The sequence below is a fragment of the Alligator mississippiensis genome, chromosome 3, assembly GCF_030867095.1.
Source record: "Alligator mississippiensis isolate rAllMis1 chromosome 3, rAllMis1, whole genome shotgun sequence".
NCBI lineage: Eukaryota > Metazoa > Chordata > Crocodylia > Alligatoridae > Alligator > Alligator mississippiensis.
This window is the reverse complement of record NC_081826.1, coordinates 115,978,489-115,994,973: the sequence shown is the minus strand read 5'-3', so window position 1 is coordinate 115,994,973 and position 16,485 is coordinate 115,978,489. Positions and strand designations below refer to the sequence as shown.

The 16,485-nt window shown below is 42.5% G+C and overlaps 2 protein-coding genes across 7 annotated transcripts in view; one reads left to right on the top strand and one right to left on the bottom strand.

Moving 5' to 3' along the window:
- LOC102563423 (hypothetical protein) overlaps nt 1-16,485 on the top strand; it is a 718,626-nt gene that overhangs the window by 478,521 nt on the left and 223,620 nt on the right. The window lies entirely within an intron of this gene.
- Nucleotides 7,793-16,452, bottom strand: PRL (prolactin). The gene is made up of 5 exons (XM_019490374.2): nt 16,425-16,452; nt 14,573-14,772; nt 14,013-14,120; nt 10,984-11,163; nt 7,793-8,258 (listed from the first exon to the last, which is right to left on the bottom strand). The coding sequence occupies exons 1-5, from the start codon at nt 16,450-16,452 to the stop codon at nt 8,067-8,069; spliced, it is 708 nt and encodes a 235-aa protein (XP_019345919.2). The 3' UTR covers nt 7,793-8,066.

The following is a 16,485-nucleotide window of genomic DNA, read 5'->3' as shown; positions in this document are numbered from 1 at the left end:
CTAATTCATATTCATAGAATATAAATGTACATCAGGAATGTTATAGTCTACATTCTCCTGTGTAGACTGTGCAGTGTATATTATAAAGCTGAGTTTTAAAGATGCTTTGGTGTATTAGACTGAGTGATCTTAGCATTTTTGATGATTCACACTGTCATTCACGTACTCATGTGATTTAATAAATGATCTGAACTCTTCAGAGTAATGAACCGTATCATTTATCTAAAAACAGTGCTTATATGATTAGTGTGGGGATGTTTGACAGGAAAGGAGAGTTTTCAAGTAACTAATGTTACTAAATATTGCTAGTAAATACAATTCATGTTTATGCTGTACAGAAAAGCCTGCTGTAAAAACTGTTTTGACAAGATTTTAACTAACAAACAGATCATCATTTTCCATGTTAATGTGAATGTAGGGTAGTGATTATCAACTAGATTGTTGCCCTTAAAGGGTGCCACAGTACCCAGCCCCTATGCAACATTGTGAGTGTTCGCAGCCTTCCATCTGGCATCCTGTGCCTACTCAAGGTACCCCAGGGCACCTATACATGTGCAGAGAGGCTGCTCTGACATGCTGTAATTACAGCGCATTGGAGCAGACTCGATTAATCAAGTGTGTTGGACTGTAGTAATTACCATGCTCTAGCAGACTCCAGCGTCATGTGTATTAGTGTCCTCGTGCTGAAAAATGGCAGCAGGGATGTTTTAACTTAAGTTTGTGACCAGTTTTAACCAGGTAGAGCTTTAAATAGCTCGTGATACATGTGATGCTCTGGGCACTTTAATTAGAATGGCTCTCGGAGCTGCTCTAATTAAAGTGTCCCTCCCCCACATTCCCAGACCATGTGCATAAATGCCCCCAGTGGGAATCCCTTTCTCCTGTGCTCCCAGGGCTGGCAGGAGGGGTCAGATCACTCCAGTTGCCAGTACTTAAGATCCTGGAGGAGTTGCATTGGCAACAGATGCTGCGCTTGCCTTCCTCAGGTAGGGACTGAGAATATGAAGAAGATAGATGGTGGAAAGAGCAGGTCATGGCAAAGTGTTTTTCAACCTTTTTAGCTTCTAGGCACCCCTCCATAACTTTTTAAAATGTTGTCATTCTCAATCAGACTTCCACTGAATTCAGAAAAGTTATGGAGCGGGGTGCCTTGCATTTCAAATGTCTGAGAACCACTAATGTAGGGGTTTCCAGCAAAAGGGTTTGCCCATGATTTTGGTATCCAATATATGTGTGTGTGTGTGTGTGTGTGTGTATAGATGTAGATATGTATATATGTATATGGATGTATGGATGTATATATGTATATGTATCTGTATGTGTGGGGTGTGTGTGTGTGTGTGTGTGTGTATGTATAATGGTAACAGGACTAATAACCCTTCCTCCACAACAAACCAGTCATCTACATGTCCATATGCTACCTCTGTCTTCTGAATAGGTGAACAAGTGATTGCTTCACTGATCCTAAGAACATGTCAATCTTGTCATGGGTAATCTAATCTGTGTATGCTATGTCCTAAATGGATGCACTACGGCTGACCTTACTGAGGCCTTGGGCATGCACAAATAAGCATACCCAAGGCAGAGAGATGATGGTTAATTCCTAGTGCTGCTCTAAGGATAACTGCATTCAAGGTGGATTGGGCATGTGGATTGGGTAGTTATTTCAAATGTCAGCATGCTATCATTCACGCAATGATTTGCCCATTACTCAAGCAGGAAGGGAAAAATGTGAAAAAAAAATGAATTAGATAATGCAATTCTTCCTTAGCTGGCAGAAAGTGTGAAGTTGACATCATAACTTGATCTCCCTACCCAAGCACAAGCAGAGCAGGGGAACCTAAATATTCCTAGGTGAGCAGGAAAGAATGGATACAATCGCGCAAAAGTGAAGATGGGTGGCAGAGATACAAATGGGCAGTTGTGCACCCTAGGTGGTGGCAGTGGTGGTGTGTTGGTGGGGGAATATGGGTAGGGTGGCCATCATAGAGGACATTCCAGTTTTCTGCTACTCTGTCCTCTACTGATACGAAACTTGACGCCTTTATGTCCTCTGCCAGCTGAGGAAGAATTGCATTATCTAATTCATTTTTTTTTTTCACATTTTTCCCTTCCTGCTTGAACAGTGGGCAAATCATTGCATGAATGATAGCATGCTGACATAAAGGTGTTGCGTTTCATATCAGTAGAGGACAGAGGACATCTGAACTGTCCTCTATGATGGCCACCCTATATATGGGGCAGCAGCAATTGCTGGCCTGGCATCAGCCGCTGCTATTTTGGTTGCCCTCCTAAGTTAGCACCTGGGGCCAGAGTCAACCCAAGCAGGGTGCAGGACCTGGGGCAAATCAGCCTGTGTAGGGCCCCACCCCAGACATGACAAAACCGGCAGCGGATTCAGTTGGGGGGGAGGGGTGCAAAGTGGCCGGAGGCACCAGATTTAGGGGGGTGCTAAGCAGCTGGATGTGAAGCCAGTGGCAGCGCGGAGTGGCTGCAGCCACTGCCTGGCTCTGCAGGGCCCCCCAAAGTATGGGGCCTGGGGCAGTCACCCCGATTTCCTCCCCCCCCCAGGATGGCCCTGCCTGGGGCTGCTACCCCACTCACCCCCTCCCCCTTAGTTATGTTACTGGTAGGTGGCAGCAAAAAGCAACACTTCTCCATCAGGGAGGTATCAGGTCAGTGGAATAGATTGTGAAATTACCCATTGGTAGGTAGCCTGTGGTTTAAACTTTAAAATACCAATATGTTTCTTTTGTACTTTGTAGCCTTTGAGGATTTGTTTAATGCAGAACCAAAAAAGCAGGGCTGTAGGGAGGGGCAGGGGGGGGGGGGGGCAGCAGGAAATGTATGTGCAAAGGCACTCATCAGGCACCATTACACATTTTTTTTTCATTTCCTCTTCCCAGTTGAATAAATGAAAGGAAATGAAAAATCTGCTACCATGAAAATGTACATTCTTGGTATGTTCAATTATGAAGGCTGACTGTAAAAACAGGCCACAGCCCCAAAGAAGGAAGATATTGCTGAAATGTTGTTTGATACCTATTTAACTACTAGTTCAGAATTGCTTAAAAATATACATAAAAATACATGTGGGTCTACTGTTTTTATCTAGTATTTACTAGTGACTATATTTAGCTTGTTTCTTTATATTGTTTTAAATAAATACATGTATGAAAGTGCTATCTGTGGATACAGTTCTCACTGGGTTCACAATCTGAGATCTATTTGAAATATATTCATACCTGAATGCGGATTTGCAGAATGCCAGATCACGAAACTTAAGAAATTCTAAGCGCTTTAATTCTAGGTACTTTAGTATTTCAATAAAAAATCATTTGTGGATATTTAGTCTCAGGTTTCATTGCATCTCAAATGCCAACTGCAGTCATTTAAGATGCACCCACAAAAATATGCAAGCACAGTCTTTGATCCTTCAAACATTTCTGCATGTGAACAATTTAACAGACATGAGCTATCCCATTGAGTGCAGTGCCACTATGCATTTCCATAAAGCTATTCACATGCAGAGGTGTTTGAAGTCTGGGGCCTAATTATGTGCAAATGTACAGATGAGCATGAAATTGCACCATTTACATCTGGGAATTACTCCTTTTATTTGTCCTATGCCCTTTTTTCTTCTGTAGGAACTCATGTTTGAAAATATAACTCTAAATTATTGGAGAAAATTACATGTTTTTTAGAAGTGAACCTAGAATTTCTGAAAGTTGTGCTTGCCTCCAGCCTCAGTTTTTGTTACTAAAACTTGTGAGTCACATTTGGAACAATTTTTGAAAAGCTATTGTTACTATACTGAAGACTGGAATACAACTGGTTAAAGTCTCTTTCTTTCTAGGTGTAATTGAGAGCATCCAACAGTTGCTGGGAGCTTAATGTAAGAACTCAGAGAAAAGAGAGTGGAGGATGGCAGAGAGGTTACCACATCAGTAGCTAACAGTTGATTGTACTTGGCATTCACTCTCTGTAATAGCTTTTCCTTTTCATTGTTAAAGCTGGACCTGGTGAGTAATGTTACGTTAAATGCAAATCAAAATAGGCAGGTTAGATTTTTGCTCTTTTTACACATGCCACTGTGTTGCTCTCCACAGTGGAATGAACCAAGGATGAATCAGTGTTACTTCACACTGGCTTATCCTAAAGTCATGGCAATCTATAGGAGCTTTGTCACTGACTGGAAGGAAAACAGAATTGGGTCCATGTTGCTGGAAGCAGGCTCCTCATTTCCGTCGCTACTGTTACTGGATTCTGAGCCAGCTAAAACAAACGCAAAATGTAAATCAGCACAGATGAAAATGTATCCATGTTTAATACCAAGTCTCTGAACAGAGCCAGAAAAATAACCATTTCAAGAGCTGCAAATCAGGGGTAGCCGAAAGTTAAGAACAGGAAATAAAATTCTCATTAACTGATTTGTCATCTTTCTTTATAAAAGAAAGTGCATGGTATGCCATAACAGCCCCCTGTCAATACTATCTAATCTCTAAACTCGGTGTAGTAAAACTAATATTTTTGCACTTGTGTATACTGATAGTACTTTTCACCCAAAGTTTGCAGAACACTTCAGACAGGGGGGATAAGCAACATTGACTCTGTCTTATATATTGGGAGCCAACAGTATGTATTGCTCAGGAGACTTGCCCAAAGACAGACCCTGATGAGTCAGTGGAAGAGATGGAAGCAGAGCATGAAAGTTCCTAATTCCACTGCTGTGCTCTGCTCTATTATATAGATACTTATAAAATTAGGTAAAACTAGGAAAGGTTTATGCATTCTTTTTATACCAAGTTATATTGTACTTGCTGCAAGTTTTACAAACCCTTTAACAATACTGTTATAAGATAGTATTGTCCTTGTTGTATAGATAGGGAAAATGGGCCAAGATCCAGAACACCTCTCACGAGCAGCACTTAAAGACCTTGATTCATCTTAATAGGATTTAAAGATGCTCAGACTTTTTTTTTGGAAAAGTGGGCGGAGTGGGGGAGGGGAGGTGCATTGTAACCAGATCTGGTTGACGTACTGAGTCATCACAATTGTCATAGAGAGAGAAATTCAGAATCTGATAAACCAGACAAATTTCCAGTTGATAAAATCCTTTTTTTTTTGTGGTTTGTTCTTGAGCTTCTCTTTAAAATAAAAACAAACTAACAAAAAATTACCCTTCCTTCCAAAACTTCAGACCCATACTAAACTAAGTTACAATAAAGCAGACACATACATTTTTAAAACTATTGTTTTTGGGAAGTTTAAAGACTGCACTTCTAAAGCTATTAGCTTGTTCTATATATGGATTCATCACATCTATCTGAGTATTTAGTAGAGTGAGGAAGCTCATTATTGTAGATCTATTCATATAACAGTCTAGAATTATAAATGTTCATTCTTTGTAGTCTAATTTTTATTGAATTCTAATACCATGTGAGCCATTGTCTATACTAGTTTGGGTTTGGGTTTTAAGATAAATGACAAGTTAATTATTGTGAGGGTTGATCAGTACATGGATGGGAGATATTGAGGTGGTATTTTTGCAGACAGCTATATTCTTTACCCCTGAGCCAGTAACGCTTTCTTTCAGAGGAAATTTCAGGCTAATGCTAAGAATTTCTGATAATTTATTTTTAATTCTTTGGGCACTTTTAACAAGAGAAGAAGTTTTAGTTCTAGTAACTAAATGAAATTCTTGTTTGGGCATGTACATTCTACCTACTCAGTGTTACCTACTGCATTTACTTCTGGTCTTTATGTACTGTGGTATATAACTGTGGGCTGTTAAAAGGCTGTTGCATCCACTCCTGATTTTCTGTAAGTCCGGGGTGGCTAAAACGGTGCTTTTTATGGCAGCTGTAAACAGTGATTGCTTTAGAAGGAATTATGTTGCTCTACACTTCATTTGATCTATAGTATGGGGTTAATTCATACCTTCTACGAGAGAAGATTTAAAAATGATCTGAGCACATGAAGTTTAGGTAGGCAAGTATTGTTATAACCTTTTAATACAAACTATTACAATGAAATATGGAGGGATGGAGTGGCTTCTCTGGCAGACACTATAGTCTAATTCAGTGGTGCTGAACTTTTTTGGCCAGGAGGCCACATGGGAAGTGCTTCCACAGGTTGGATCCAGCTGGTGGACTCAAACTGGTGTCCAAGGTTAGGTGCGGTGCGGCCCCATCTAGCCACACTGAGTGGGGAGTGGGGCAGCCCAGCCCCATTCCACCTGTGCAGGAAAAGGGGACTTGGCCCAGTTCCAATCCACCCATGTGGAGGAAGGGGTATGTCCTGGGTCCAACCTTGCTGGGCAGAGGGAAGGGGACAGGACCCAGCCCTGTGGGGCGTTGGGGGAGAAGTGGGTGTGAGTTGGCCCTGAATCAGATGCCCAGGAGGAGAGCGTATTATCTGGTTCTGCAGTGAAAAGGGTGTGCAGCCTTTGGAAGGAAGGGGCCATGGCCTGGCCTTGATCTGACCGTGGGGTAGGAGGGTTGTGGTCCAGCACTGATCTGCTCCATAGAACTTGGGATTTTGGCAGTGGGGAGTGGTGGCAGTACTGCCACTGCTCCCCTGCCACCAGGTTTCCTGAACAGAGGGGAGCCCTGTGGGCTGGATTTCAGGACTCCATGGGCTGCATTCGTCCCATGGGTTGGAGGTTGAACACCCTTGGTTTAATCAAATAACTATGTTCCTATTAGCGAGGAGAGTAAATTTTAATCCTGCTACCTCAGATGTTTTGCTGTGTGGCCTGAAATCCAGATTTTCAAAAGTGCCTAATACTTTTGGATGATGCTTCAGTTACTGGGTTTTCAACTTAAGTGTCTCAAGCTGTGTGCCCAAAAATAGTAAGGCTCCCCAAATTAGCAAAGATAATTTGTCCCTTGTACTTCTTTCAGATTTTGTTTGCCTATTTATAAAATGCATTCTTGGATAGACTGGAGAAATGGTCCACAATCAATCAGAAAAGATTCAGCATAGACAAACTTAAGTCCTGTACTTGGGATGGAATAACGTCATACTCAGATACAGATGGGGAATGATTGGGTAGGCCTGAAGGCCAGAGAAGGATCTGGGTGGGATGGTATAATCAGGGATGATCCAGCCTTAAGCAGGGTGGCTGGACTAGATGCAGTCTCTTTCATCCCTACTTTTTTATGATTCACATGATTCCTATTTTAGAAAGGTTGTAAGTGTTGAGAGAGTAATGTTTGTGAAATAGGAGAAACAGAAGCAGTAGAATATTAATACTGCTGATAGTGGCCCTCTGTAATTTATTTTTAGGAATGGGGGGTAGGAAACATAGGGAGGGAGGGGAGAGGGAGCTCGAAGGCCCATATTGTACATCAGCAACTGGAGACAGAGGCAAGAAGGAAAAATTCCTGTGGCTGCCATTGCAGAAGAGGTAAGGAAAACCTGTCCAACTTCTGAGAGGTTGGGAGCTGCATGCTGTGTGGGACTTCTGAACTCCACAGACCCATAGACCATGGCATCCCTGGGCCTGTGGGCTGTGTTGCCCCCTCCTACCCCCTCTCCCCCTGGGGTGCTGAAGCTGGAGCAGGGAGCAAAACCAGAGATCCTGGTTGCAACAGCAGCAGGAGCAAGGAGGAGTACTGCTTGGGCCAGGACCTTTGGGCTGCAAGTTAACTGTTTGCAGGCCACACATAGCCCACAGACTGCCAGTTGTACAGCCCTGATGTAAGACAGAGCAGCCATTTGTCTGCATTGATACAACGCACATATTTATGCTCATTGGTTTTAATAATAATTTTATTTGTATTTGCATTATTTGGTTACCACTGAGATGCCGGTAGCTGAGATAGCTCAAATGTTTTCTTCCAGCACAGATAATTTGTTACAAGCTTTTAAACATGGAGATAAACAACATCTTTGGTTTTGGCCAGAAACTACATAAGCACAAACAAGAATTATGGATGTTCTTGATACAGTGAGATGCATTTTTCTATAAAGTTTGCAATGGAAAGTGGAAAAGCAACAAGAAGACCCCTCTGAATGATTTGGGGCCATTATTCCTGTGATGGATGGGCCCAGACAAATACTTAGCAGTTACTGTCATGGATAAGGCGACACTTCAGGAGCTTCAGGTAGTTGTCAATTTTATGGGAATCTCTTCGGAGGCAGTGCAGCAGGTTGTAAAAGGCAAAGAGGCGGGAGTCTTCATCAGCCAGTTGCAGGGATGGTAGCCCTGACCACCTTGAGTAGACTTCATTTCCTGTGTCACCAGGTTGAACCTAACCAAAAGGAAACAAAGTTATTATTCCATTGACAGCTCTATTAGATGTAAGCAGCAAAAATTAGCAAATCTGACTAAAATAGGACAGCACACTAAGAAACAAGAAATAGTGTTGTTGGCTGTGCTTTCTGATTATCTTACAATGGGCACCGTGGGCACTTACAGACTTGCAGGGAGGCTGCTCCAGTGTGCTGTAAATCCAGTGGGTCGGAGCATAAATTTCCATGCTCCAGCAGCCTCCAGCATCGTGTATCAGCATTGCTGCACTGAAAAATGACGGCAGAGCATTTTGAACTAAAGCTTTAGTTCAAAACATGCTGCCATTTTTTCAGTGCAGGGATGCTGATACATGTGACAATTGGCTGTTTTTAATTAGCATGGCTCACTAATAAAAGAGCCCCTGCCTCCTGGAGGTTGTCTATAAATGCCCCATGCTTGGTTTCTGTTATGGCTCCAAGAAACACCCTGGTAATGCTATGGACATTTAAATGATTCTGAGAGAATAATCTCTTTTCCCTAGAGTATATAAGGAGCTTACCTGTTCTAATAAATAAATTTTTTAGGCTCATAGAATCTGGCTTTGTGGAGAAGTCACTCTTTTCCATCATGTGCACACTCACCAGTGGGGGTTTTTCATGTATTTCTAAATCATGGCTGGATAGAACACCTGATCTTAGGATTTCTTGAGTGTGTCCTCCCATGTTGTCTCAACCCACCTCTCTGATAACATCTCTAATAGGAATAACCTTAGGAACAGATTAGAGACAGATGTCAAGTGCCCATCTAATTACAAGGGACCACTTCAACAAAGGGTTTCAATATGACATGAGGGGGAAAGTGTAAGTGATTCAGTGCAATCAGAGGTTAGAACTCATGAATAAAAACTCATGCAGTTAGTGAGTGTCTAAAATAAAGATTGACTTGACTCACTGCATTTGGATGAGACCTTCTTCCATTTTCTCATGTCAAGAAAAAGTACCCCTAGTAGGAAGAAGATAGTCTGCTCTTATCAGCATTTCTGAAGCTGATGTATCCCCCTCATGGTGTGCAAAAGCCAGTTGGGGAACTTCAAGCAACCAAGAAAGTCAACGCTCATCTTGATCAGGTCAAGCTACTGGTTAAACTGCAGTAGTTATGCTACACTCAAAAACTATGGCTTGACTTTCATCATCTTGCCAATCCTGTTTTCAGTCTCCTTTCCTAAATAATGCAGGTGAGAAGATAACTTCAGCAGCAATTTGACTTCTACTGGTATCTTGGATTCCTTTCTGCTAGACTTTTCACCTGCATATGGAATGGAAATCTCTCTGATTACACTGACAGATGCTGTTGGGAGACAGAGCATGGACAGAGTAAATAGATTCTAAAACTATGTTTGTGTGTGATTCATTGGAAAGTGGTGGAGACAGTCGTGTCACTCTTGAGGCTGTTCAACCATTCAGAGCTTAAGCAAAAGCCAGTCAAGTCAGAAACTCTTTCTAATGTCCAGATCAGTGACAGAATGATTTATAGGACCTGTCAGAGGCTCCATTAAACATAAACAAGCTAGAGCTGCTTTTACTCAGGAAAACTTTCAATCAGTTACTGATAACAAGGGGTGTTCTTATACAGGCCCTGTCAGACTACAGCATTTTTGGCTAACTTTCCCAAACTAGGGGTAACTGGGCTTGATAGACATCCCAACAGTTCTAGGGAACCAGAGGCAGGAAGGGGAAAGGGTCAACTCTGCTATGAAAGAGTCCATGATTATTATCGAAGAATTGGTGACTTCAGAGCAGCTTAGTGTTCAGAATAGAATCTGGCTTGGAAATCTATAAGGGCATGGGCCAATGTCCTTGGAACTGGTTCAAGATGGGTCGGGAGCAACTGCTGGAAGTGCACAGCTGCTGTTACATTCTAACAATGACGTGTGTAAACTGGGAGCGATGTAGATGTGGCAAAACTGCTCCAACTTTAATCCCATACGAAGCAGTGTTATGGTTGGAGCAGTTCTGTTTCACTCCCAGTTTATGCACGGGTCACTGTTTGAATGTAACAACTTATGTGCTGTCAGGAGGAACAGTCCATCCCTTCCCCTTTTGAAACTACTCCAATGTATGTTTGTCCATACCTTAAGAAATGCTATACAGGCTACACACATATATACACGTGCATGCACACATGCACACACATAGAGACACACAGAGGCTAGGGACAAGCATTCAGTTTCAGCACTGCAGATTTCCCCACAATCTGCAGAGCTGGATTATGTGGTGAGAGGGGGAGTATATAAGCATTCCAGTCCTCTTCCTGGAGACCAACAAATTTGCCTCCAAGATGTGAACCCTCTAGTCATGGGGTGATAGGAAGATTCTCCTTTGCTTCCCTCCATCCCGGTGGCTGTCTCTAGCTGTCTCCATCTGGTACCATGTGGGCATGAGCTGGAGGTAGCTAGGCTGCCTCTGCCTCGTGCCCCACACACAGCTCTTGGCCCATGAGACAGCACAGCAGGACCTATTCAAGTTCTGGATGGGTGCAGCAGTGGAAGAATGCAGCAGAGTTCTCGCAGGGCTCTCTCCCACCTCACTGCTGGGTAGGCTGTCAGGGAGTTATTATTCTCCTCCCCTCCCCCTTGTGGGGACAGAGGGAGAATGGAGCACTGGGATACTGGGGTTCTTCAGGAGTGTACAGCTAGTCAAACTTTCCTGAGAGAAGATGGATCTTCCTCAAGTCCTAATACTCACCCGTCCAACTATTTTTTCCATTCCTTCCAGAAGACGCTTGTTTTGCTCCTCAATCTCTGCTGCTTTCCAGAGGATGGTGTTTGGAGCTTCTTTGATTCTTTGCACTTCAGTTACCAGGTGGAGCAGAGGGTCATTCCAGGAGCGCAGTACTCCCAGCACTAAATTCAGTAGATCTTCATGCTACAGAGTAATATTAACAAGATTCCATTAAAGCAGGAAGGCTTACCTGCTGGCTATCTGAGAAGGCAGTGTTGTATACCAAGCTAGAGCAATAATTTGAAAGTTGGGGAACATGGATTTTGTTCTTGGTTCTTTCACTGATTTGTTGGCAGTTTGGCAAATCACTTATCTTCTCCCAGATAGCTCAGTGGCAGTCTCTTGCCACTGTTGGTTACTATTAGCAGCATATGTCAAGATAATTGGATGAATGGTGATAGAATATTATATGTGCAAAATACCACCCAAGTCTTCTCCACATTATAGGGCAGTGGGAGTGACTTTGTTTAGCTTCTCTAAATGGAAGTGTATTTAACTTGATGATTACCTAAGCGTAAGTGAGATGGTTTTAGAAGACTCCTGGGATTTGGGAAAAAAAAATCAGCCCTAATGGAAGGTTTACTTTGTGGGAGGCCACTTAATACCTTTTATTAAGGGTTTACACTCTCTACAAAACACATTAAACATGCCCTATCCTCTTCCTGATCCCTTTTGAATGGTTTTGCCTCCACAGAGAGTTCTGTTTTAAAACTTTCACTGAGTGTGGTCAAGTGAATGCTCAAAAAGTTTGGTTCTCTTAGGGACATCCCAAATATTTTCCCTAGCAGGACAACCACTAAAGCTGACATGGTGCAATTCATGTTATGTTCTGCATCTGTTTTTGTGCCAAATTAAAAATATCCTCCGCCACATCTGTCAGCAGAAAGACTACACAGTGGCCATGACTGTGTGAGCTTGTTACTCATTAGTACTGTGCAGTAACATCGCAGGACACAAACCGTGACATGACACAATTGCGCAATAGTAAAGAGCAACTGTACAGTCAGTGTCACCAGGAAGCTGTGCGAGGATGCTACTGTGCAGTAACACTAGGTACTGCACAGTCATTTAATACTTAGGTATGCAAGTACTAAATGACTGCACATTAACAACTGTGCAGTTAGCATCTTGTGTAGACATAGCCAGTATGTCAGACGGCTCATTGGGCCACCAAACTGAGATTATAACGCAATTGGTTAAATGTTGATCTCTGGTGTGATCACTTTGGTGGCTAACCTTGCATGTTCATCCTTTTGGAAAACCCTTTCCCAAGGATAAGAAAAATATTTGTGGATGTTTATATCCTGCACCAAGTCTATATCAATCCAAGTTTAAGGCTGCCATTATTAAATCAAAAAAACCTAAGTATAGCTGAAACTGTAGTTAATGTGGTAGTACCCAGCTTATTTCTCTTTATAAGCAGTATGCTTATTTCAGTATCTTGTGTTTATAGTCTATATCTGACTGATGATACAACCATGTCTAGGGGCTATTACATGGGTATCTATTTAGTACCTGTCAACAATTGCAGTAACTGCAGATGTCTACCTATATAGTGCCTGCTGTGTAATCAGTGCATTTCTGTCACTACTATTAATTATTGCTGTATTTACTCAATTAGAAGATGGGGTCCCCCATTTAACATGGGGGAGAGCCCTTTGTCTTGTAGTTGAGTATGAGGCAGCAGGTGTGGGAGGTGGGAGGCAGGCGGCTGCTGTAGCTCTGGCCCTGAATTTGGTTCTGGCTCCAGCCCCAACCCAAGCCAGAGCCACAGCTTCTGCTCCCCCTCCTCCCCCTCCCCCCGAACGGCCCTCTGCATGCTCTGCCACTCCTTCCCTGCAGTCCCCAGTGTATAGACCCCCCACACCACTTCTCCCTTTCTCTCCCCCTCTGCAGCACTCCTCCTTACCTTGCTTTGCCCTGGAAGGCTCTGACCCTGCTGTAGCTGGGGGCACAGAACATGGCTTCAGCCAGGCCCTCTAGGTACTGCACAGAGCTGGCATTGCGGTTCTATCCTGGCCCTGTAGCAGCAGTGTTACAGGGCCAGGCTGGAACAGCAGTGCTGGCTCCATGCTGCAGCTATGGGGCTAGGCTGGAGCCATGCTCCGTATCCTGGGCTGCAGCAGAGATGGAGCCTGCTGGTGTTGAGCAAAGGTAGGATTGGGGGGCTGGGGGGAAGGCAGAGGGGGAGAGACTATTGGGGGTGAGGGGAGATGGGAAGAAGCGGGGTGGGCACCTGAGATTGTGGGTGGCAGAAGTGGCATGGAGAGGAGAGGAGGGAATTGGGGCCACCTGAGGCTGTGGGGTGCGGGGGAGGGAAACTCCACACTGCCTGCCTCCTGCCCTCTGTCCCTCCCACTGCCCCCCCTACTACCTCTCCTATTGTCTTTCCTGCACTGTCTGCCCCATTACTTCCACCCTCATCACCTCTCCCTCCACCATCTGCAGTAGTGGGCAGGGGAATAAATTTAAGATGATCCTGCAGTACTTAGATTCCATACATGGAAAATTATCATAACTTTATAAAATTTCTGTGTGTGGAATCTAATTAATGGTGGGGAGGACATCTTACATTTAGGGCCATCTTGTATTTGAGTAAATACAGTATTTATTATTTGTGTTTAAGCCCTTGTGTGCCATGTGAACACTTAGAAAGTCTTGGCTTTTGCTCCAGAGAGGTTATATTATAATGCAGTGACTGCTGCAGGATTCAATGTAACATACTAAGGGAGGGAGGGAAGGAAGTAGGATAAGAGTAAAAGAATAGGATTTATTTTGGTATGTACTGTGTATTTCTGCACATCTGCAAGTATGTACATATTATTCATCAGTGTTTGTTCTTTTTTAATACTTTTCTCTTTCAGGCTAGTTGATTTTTTAATTAACTCTTTTTTTGCTAGTCACTGCTTACAGTCTAATCAACTCTATTCCTTATTGTTTTTTTCCCCTATTTCCCTTTACACATGCTGACAGACATTAGATATGAGGCTTACATGAATCTGCTGAGCTTGCTCCTTGTCCTCAGGAGTGGTTAGGGAAGCGGTGTGGCAGCCATTAACAGCCTTTGTAATAAACCCCCGGCCCTGAGCATAGCGTTCATCCTGTCAACCAACAAGGGCATGCATTATTGAAATAAATCAATACAAAGAGCTGCGGTTCAAGACCTTCTAAAATAAAATAAATAGTGGTTATATTTTTGGTTTCAGCACTGCATGTGCTGTGTTTGTCCAGCTGTTTTGGTTGAAACTTGCCAAAAAGAATTCAGCCAGAGGCAAATGCTACAGCATGGAAAACTTCACCCCATATGGTTAAAGTTTGACATAGTTATAGGCAATTGGAAACAGAGTAGGACATAATTAATAATAGGCACACTAACATTTTTGCCTTTAATAAGCACATTCTTTCACTATTGGGACTGTGGCCATATGTACAGTAGTCACATACATTTAGCCATTGAAGCATAGCATATCACTAATCTCTGCTTGTGCTGTTTTAAAAATGCATTGTATTGCAGCTTCTATAAAGTCTTACTCATAAGAAGTGAAGTACTTACAAATTCATTGAACATTTCTGATGAAAGGAAGTGGATGTAGTGTGAAAGTTTAACTGCACGGTCAAAAAGTTCCCCAAGGGATACCTGACAGTTGACAGAGCCACTGGGGCAGATGGGCAAAGAAGTCACACTTTTCTTTGTCAGGAACATATTCGATATCAGCAGAAACACCAGCAGCACACCTATCCATGTTAAAAACCAAGAAAATAAAAAATCCAAACCAAAACATGGAGATACATATAGTTAGAATGTGCTGTTATAGCAGATACTGTTCATATATTTCAAGACACCTCTGTTACAAGATATTGTATTCTGTACAGTCTCTTACCATGGTGCTTGACTTTATTACACAGTTATACATGGAAAAAGATGAACCTTCTCCGCTGTGCAAATATAGATACATAATTATATTTGCACAGATATATAGTTTGGAAAGTGGGCGCTCCCTTTTCTTTTCTTTTTTTTTCCCTTTTTTTTGTTTTTGCCTCCTCCCATGAGTGCTTTTCTTCTTTGCAAACATTTGGACTTTAAATTAATTTTGAGGGAGGGTGGTTAGGTCACTCTTTTAAGATTTTGATTGTCCTGGGAGTTCCCTCGGAAGATTTCCAGCAGCTGTGCATCTTAACTGTTTAGAGTTTAACCCTAAATTGCCTACCACTTAGAAAACACATACTGTACCTCTTTCAAACTTTCAGTGCCTATGTAGGGGACTCCTAAATGTCTTACAGACAAAACCAGAACAGTTAACGTTTAACATTAAGTTAAGAGAATCAGGATTTTTCCTCCCCAAATAAAATATGCAGGGAAATATGGTGAAACATAAACAAAACTAATACTTGTTAAATTAAAATATTAGTTCAAATACTGCTCTCCCAGGTACATTGAGGTAAAGTTCATTAGAGAGTTGACCTGATAAATACAGTAATTTACCAGATACTTTTGTTGTACATGTTAAACTCATATTTACTTCATAAATCCACAGAGCCATCTTAATGTTATTCATTAAGGGAATAATATGTACTGCCGTAGGTTATTTTTTGCCTCTTCACTCAAGAAAAGTCCACTTACTAACACTGGTATTTTAATCAGCCTGGGCCAGGTTAGTTAGTGTTTTGAGTCATGAGTGGATGAATAAAGAAAACAGACCTTGTGGCTTGGGAGAGTAGTTGGCAACCTTTTTAGGCTGTGGGTTACAGGTGTGGGCAGGGGAGGACATGGCCACTAGGATTCAGGTGCTGCCAACACTTTTATCTAAAGTGGCATGGGAAAAGTGCTCACTGCTTTTAATTTTCCCATAGTGATATGGGGAAAGCATCCGCCACTGCTACTTCTCCCCATGCTGGCATCACCACCAAAGCCCCACCATTGCTGAATGCCACTCAGGCCATACACCTGCATGCCAGATCAAATGGCTCCATGGGCTGGATCCAACCTATAAGCCATAGGTTGCCAACACCTAGCTTAGGAGACTAGGTATGGGTTATAGAGAAATTCACCTTTAAATCATTAGCTGGACTGTTTTGGTAATGACTGCAAGTCTTTGCCTTCTGACAACTAGTATCCAGTCTCTGTGGACCAGTTAGCTAGTCTGTGCAGTTATTATATCCCTTCAACCAATTACAGTCAATACAAATCATCTCTCTTGGTAGTCTAAACTACCAAGGACTGAGTAAGTATAAGGAACCAAACTGCCTTCTCATCCCTAGATACAGACTCTGTATCTTGGCATGGAGGAAGCTAGCACTGATACTGTTTCTGCTGCATTTGATCCATGCCTAAATAGACAACTTCCATCTCTGGATCATTCAGTTCAAGTGCAAAAGTATCAATAAGCTAATGGCAAGAGACTTACCTTTCAACGAAGCCCCTTTGTTGTTCATGGTAGTGATCATGTGTGGCATTCTGCTTTACTA

Bases quoted from the DNA above. Each gene is read 5' to 3' on its own strand.
- PRL (XM_019490374.2), bottom strand. From the start codon at position 16,452: ATGAACAACAAAGGGGCTTCGTTGAAAG. The intron at 14,773-16,424 runs GTAAGTCTCTTG...TTTTATTTTCTT, and splicing joins CAAAGGGGCTTCGTTGAAAG to GGTTTTTAACATGGATAGGT. The intron at 11,164-14,012 runs GTAAGCCTCATA...ATTACTCTGTAG, and splicing joins AGCAAGCTCAGCAGATTCAT to CATGAAGATCTACTGAATTT.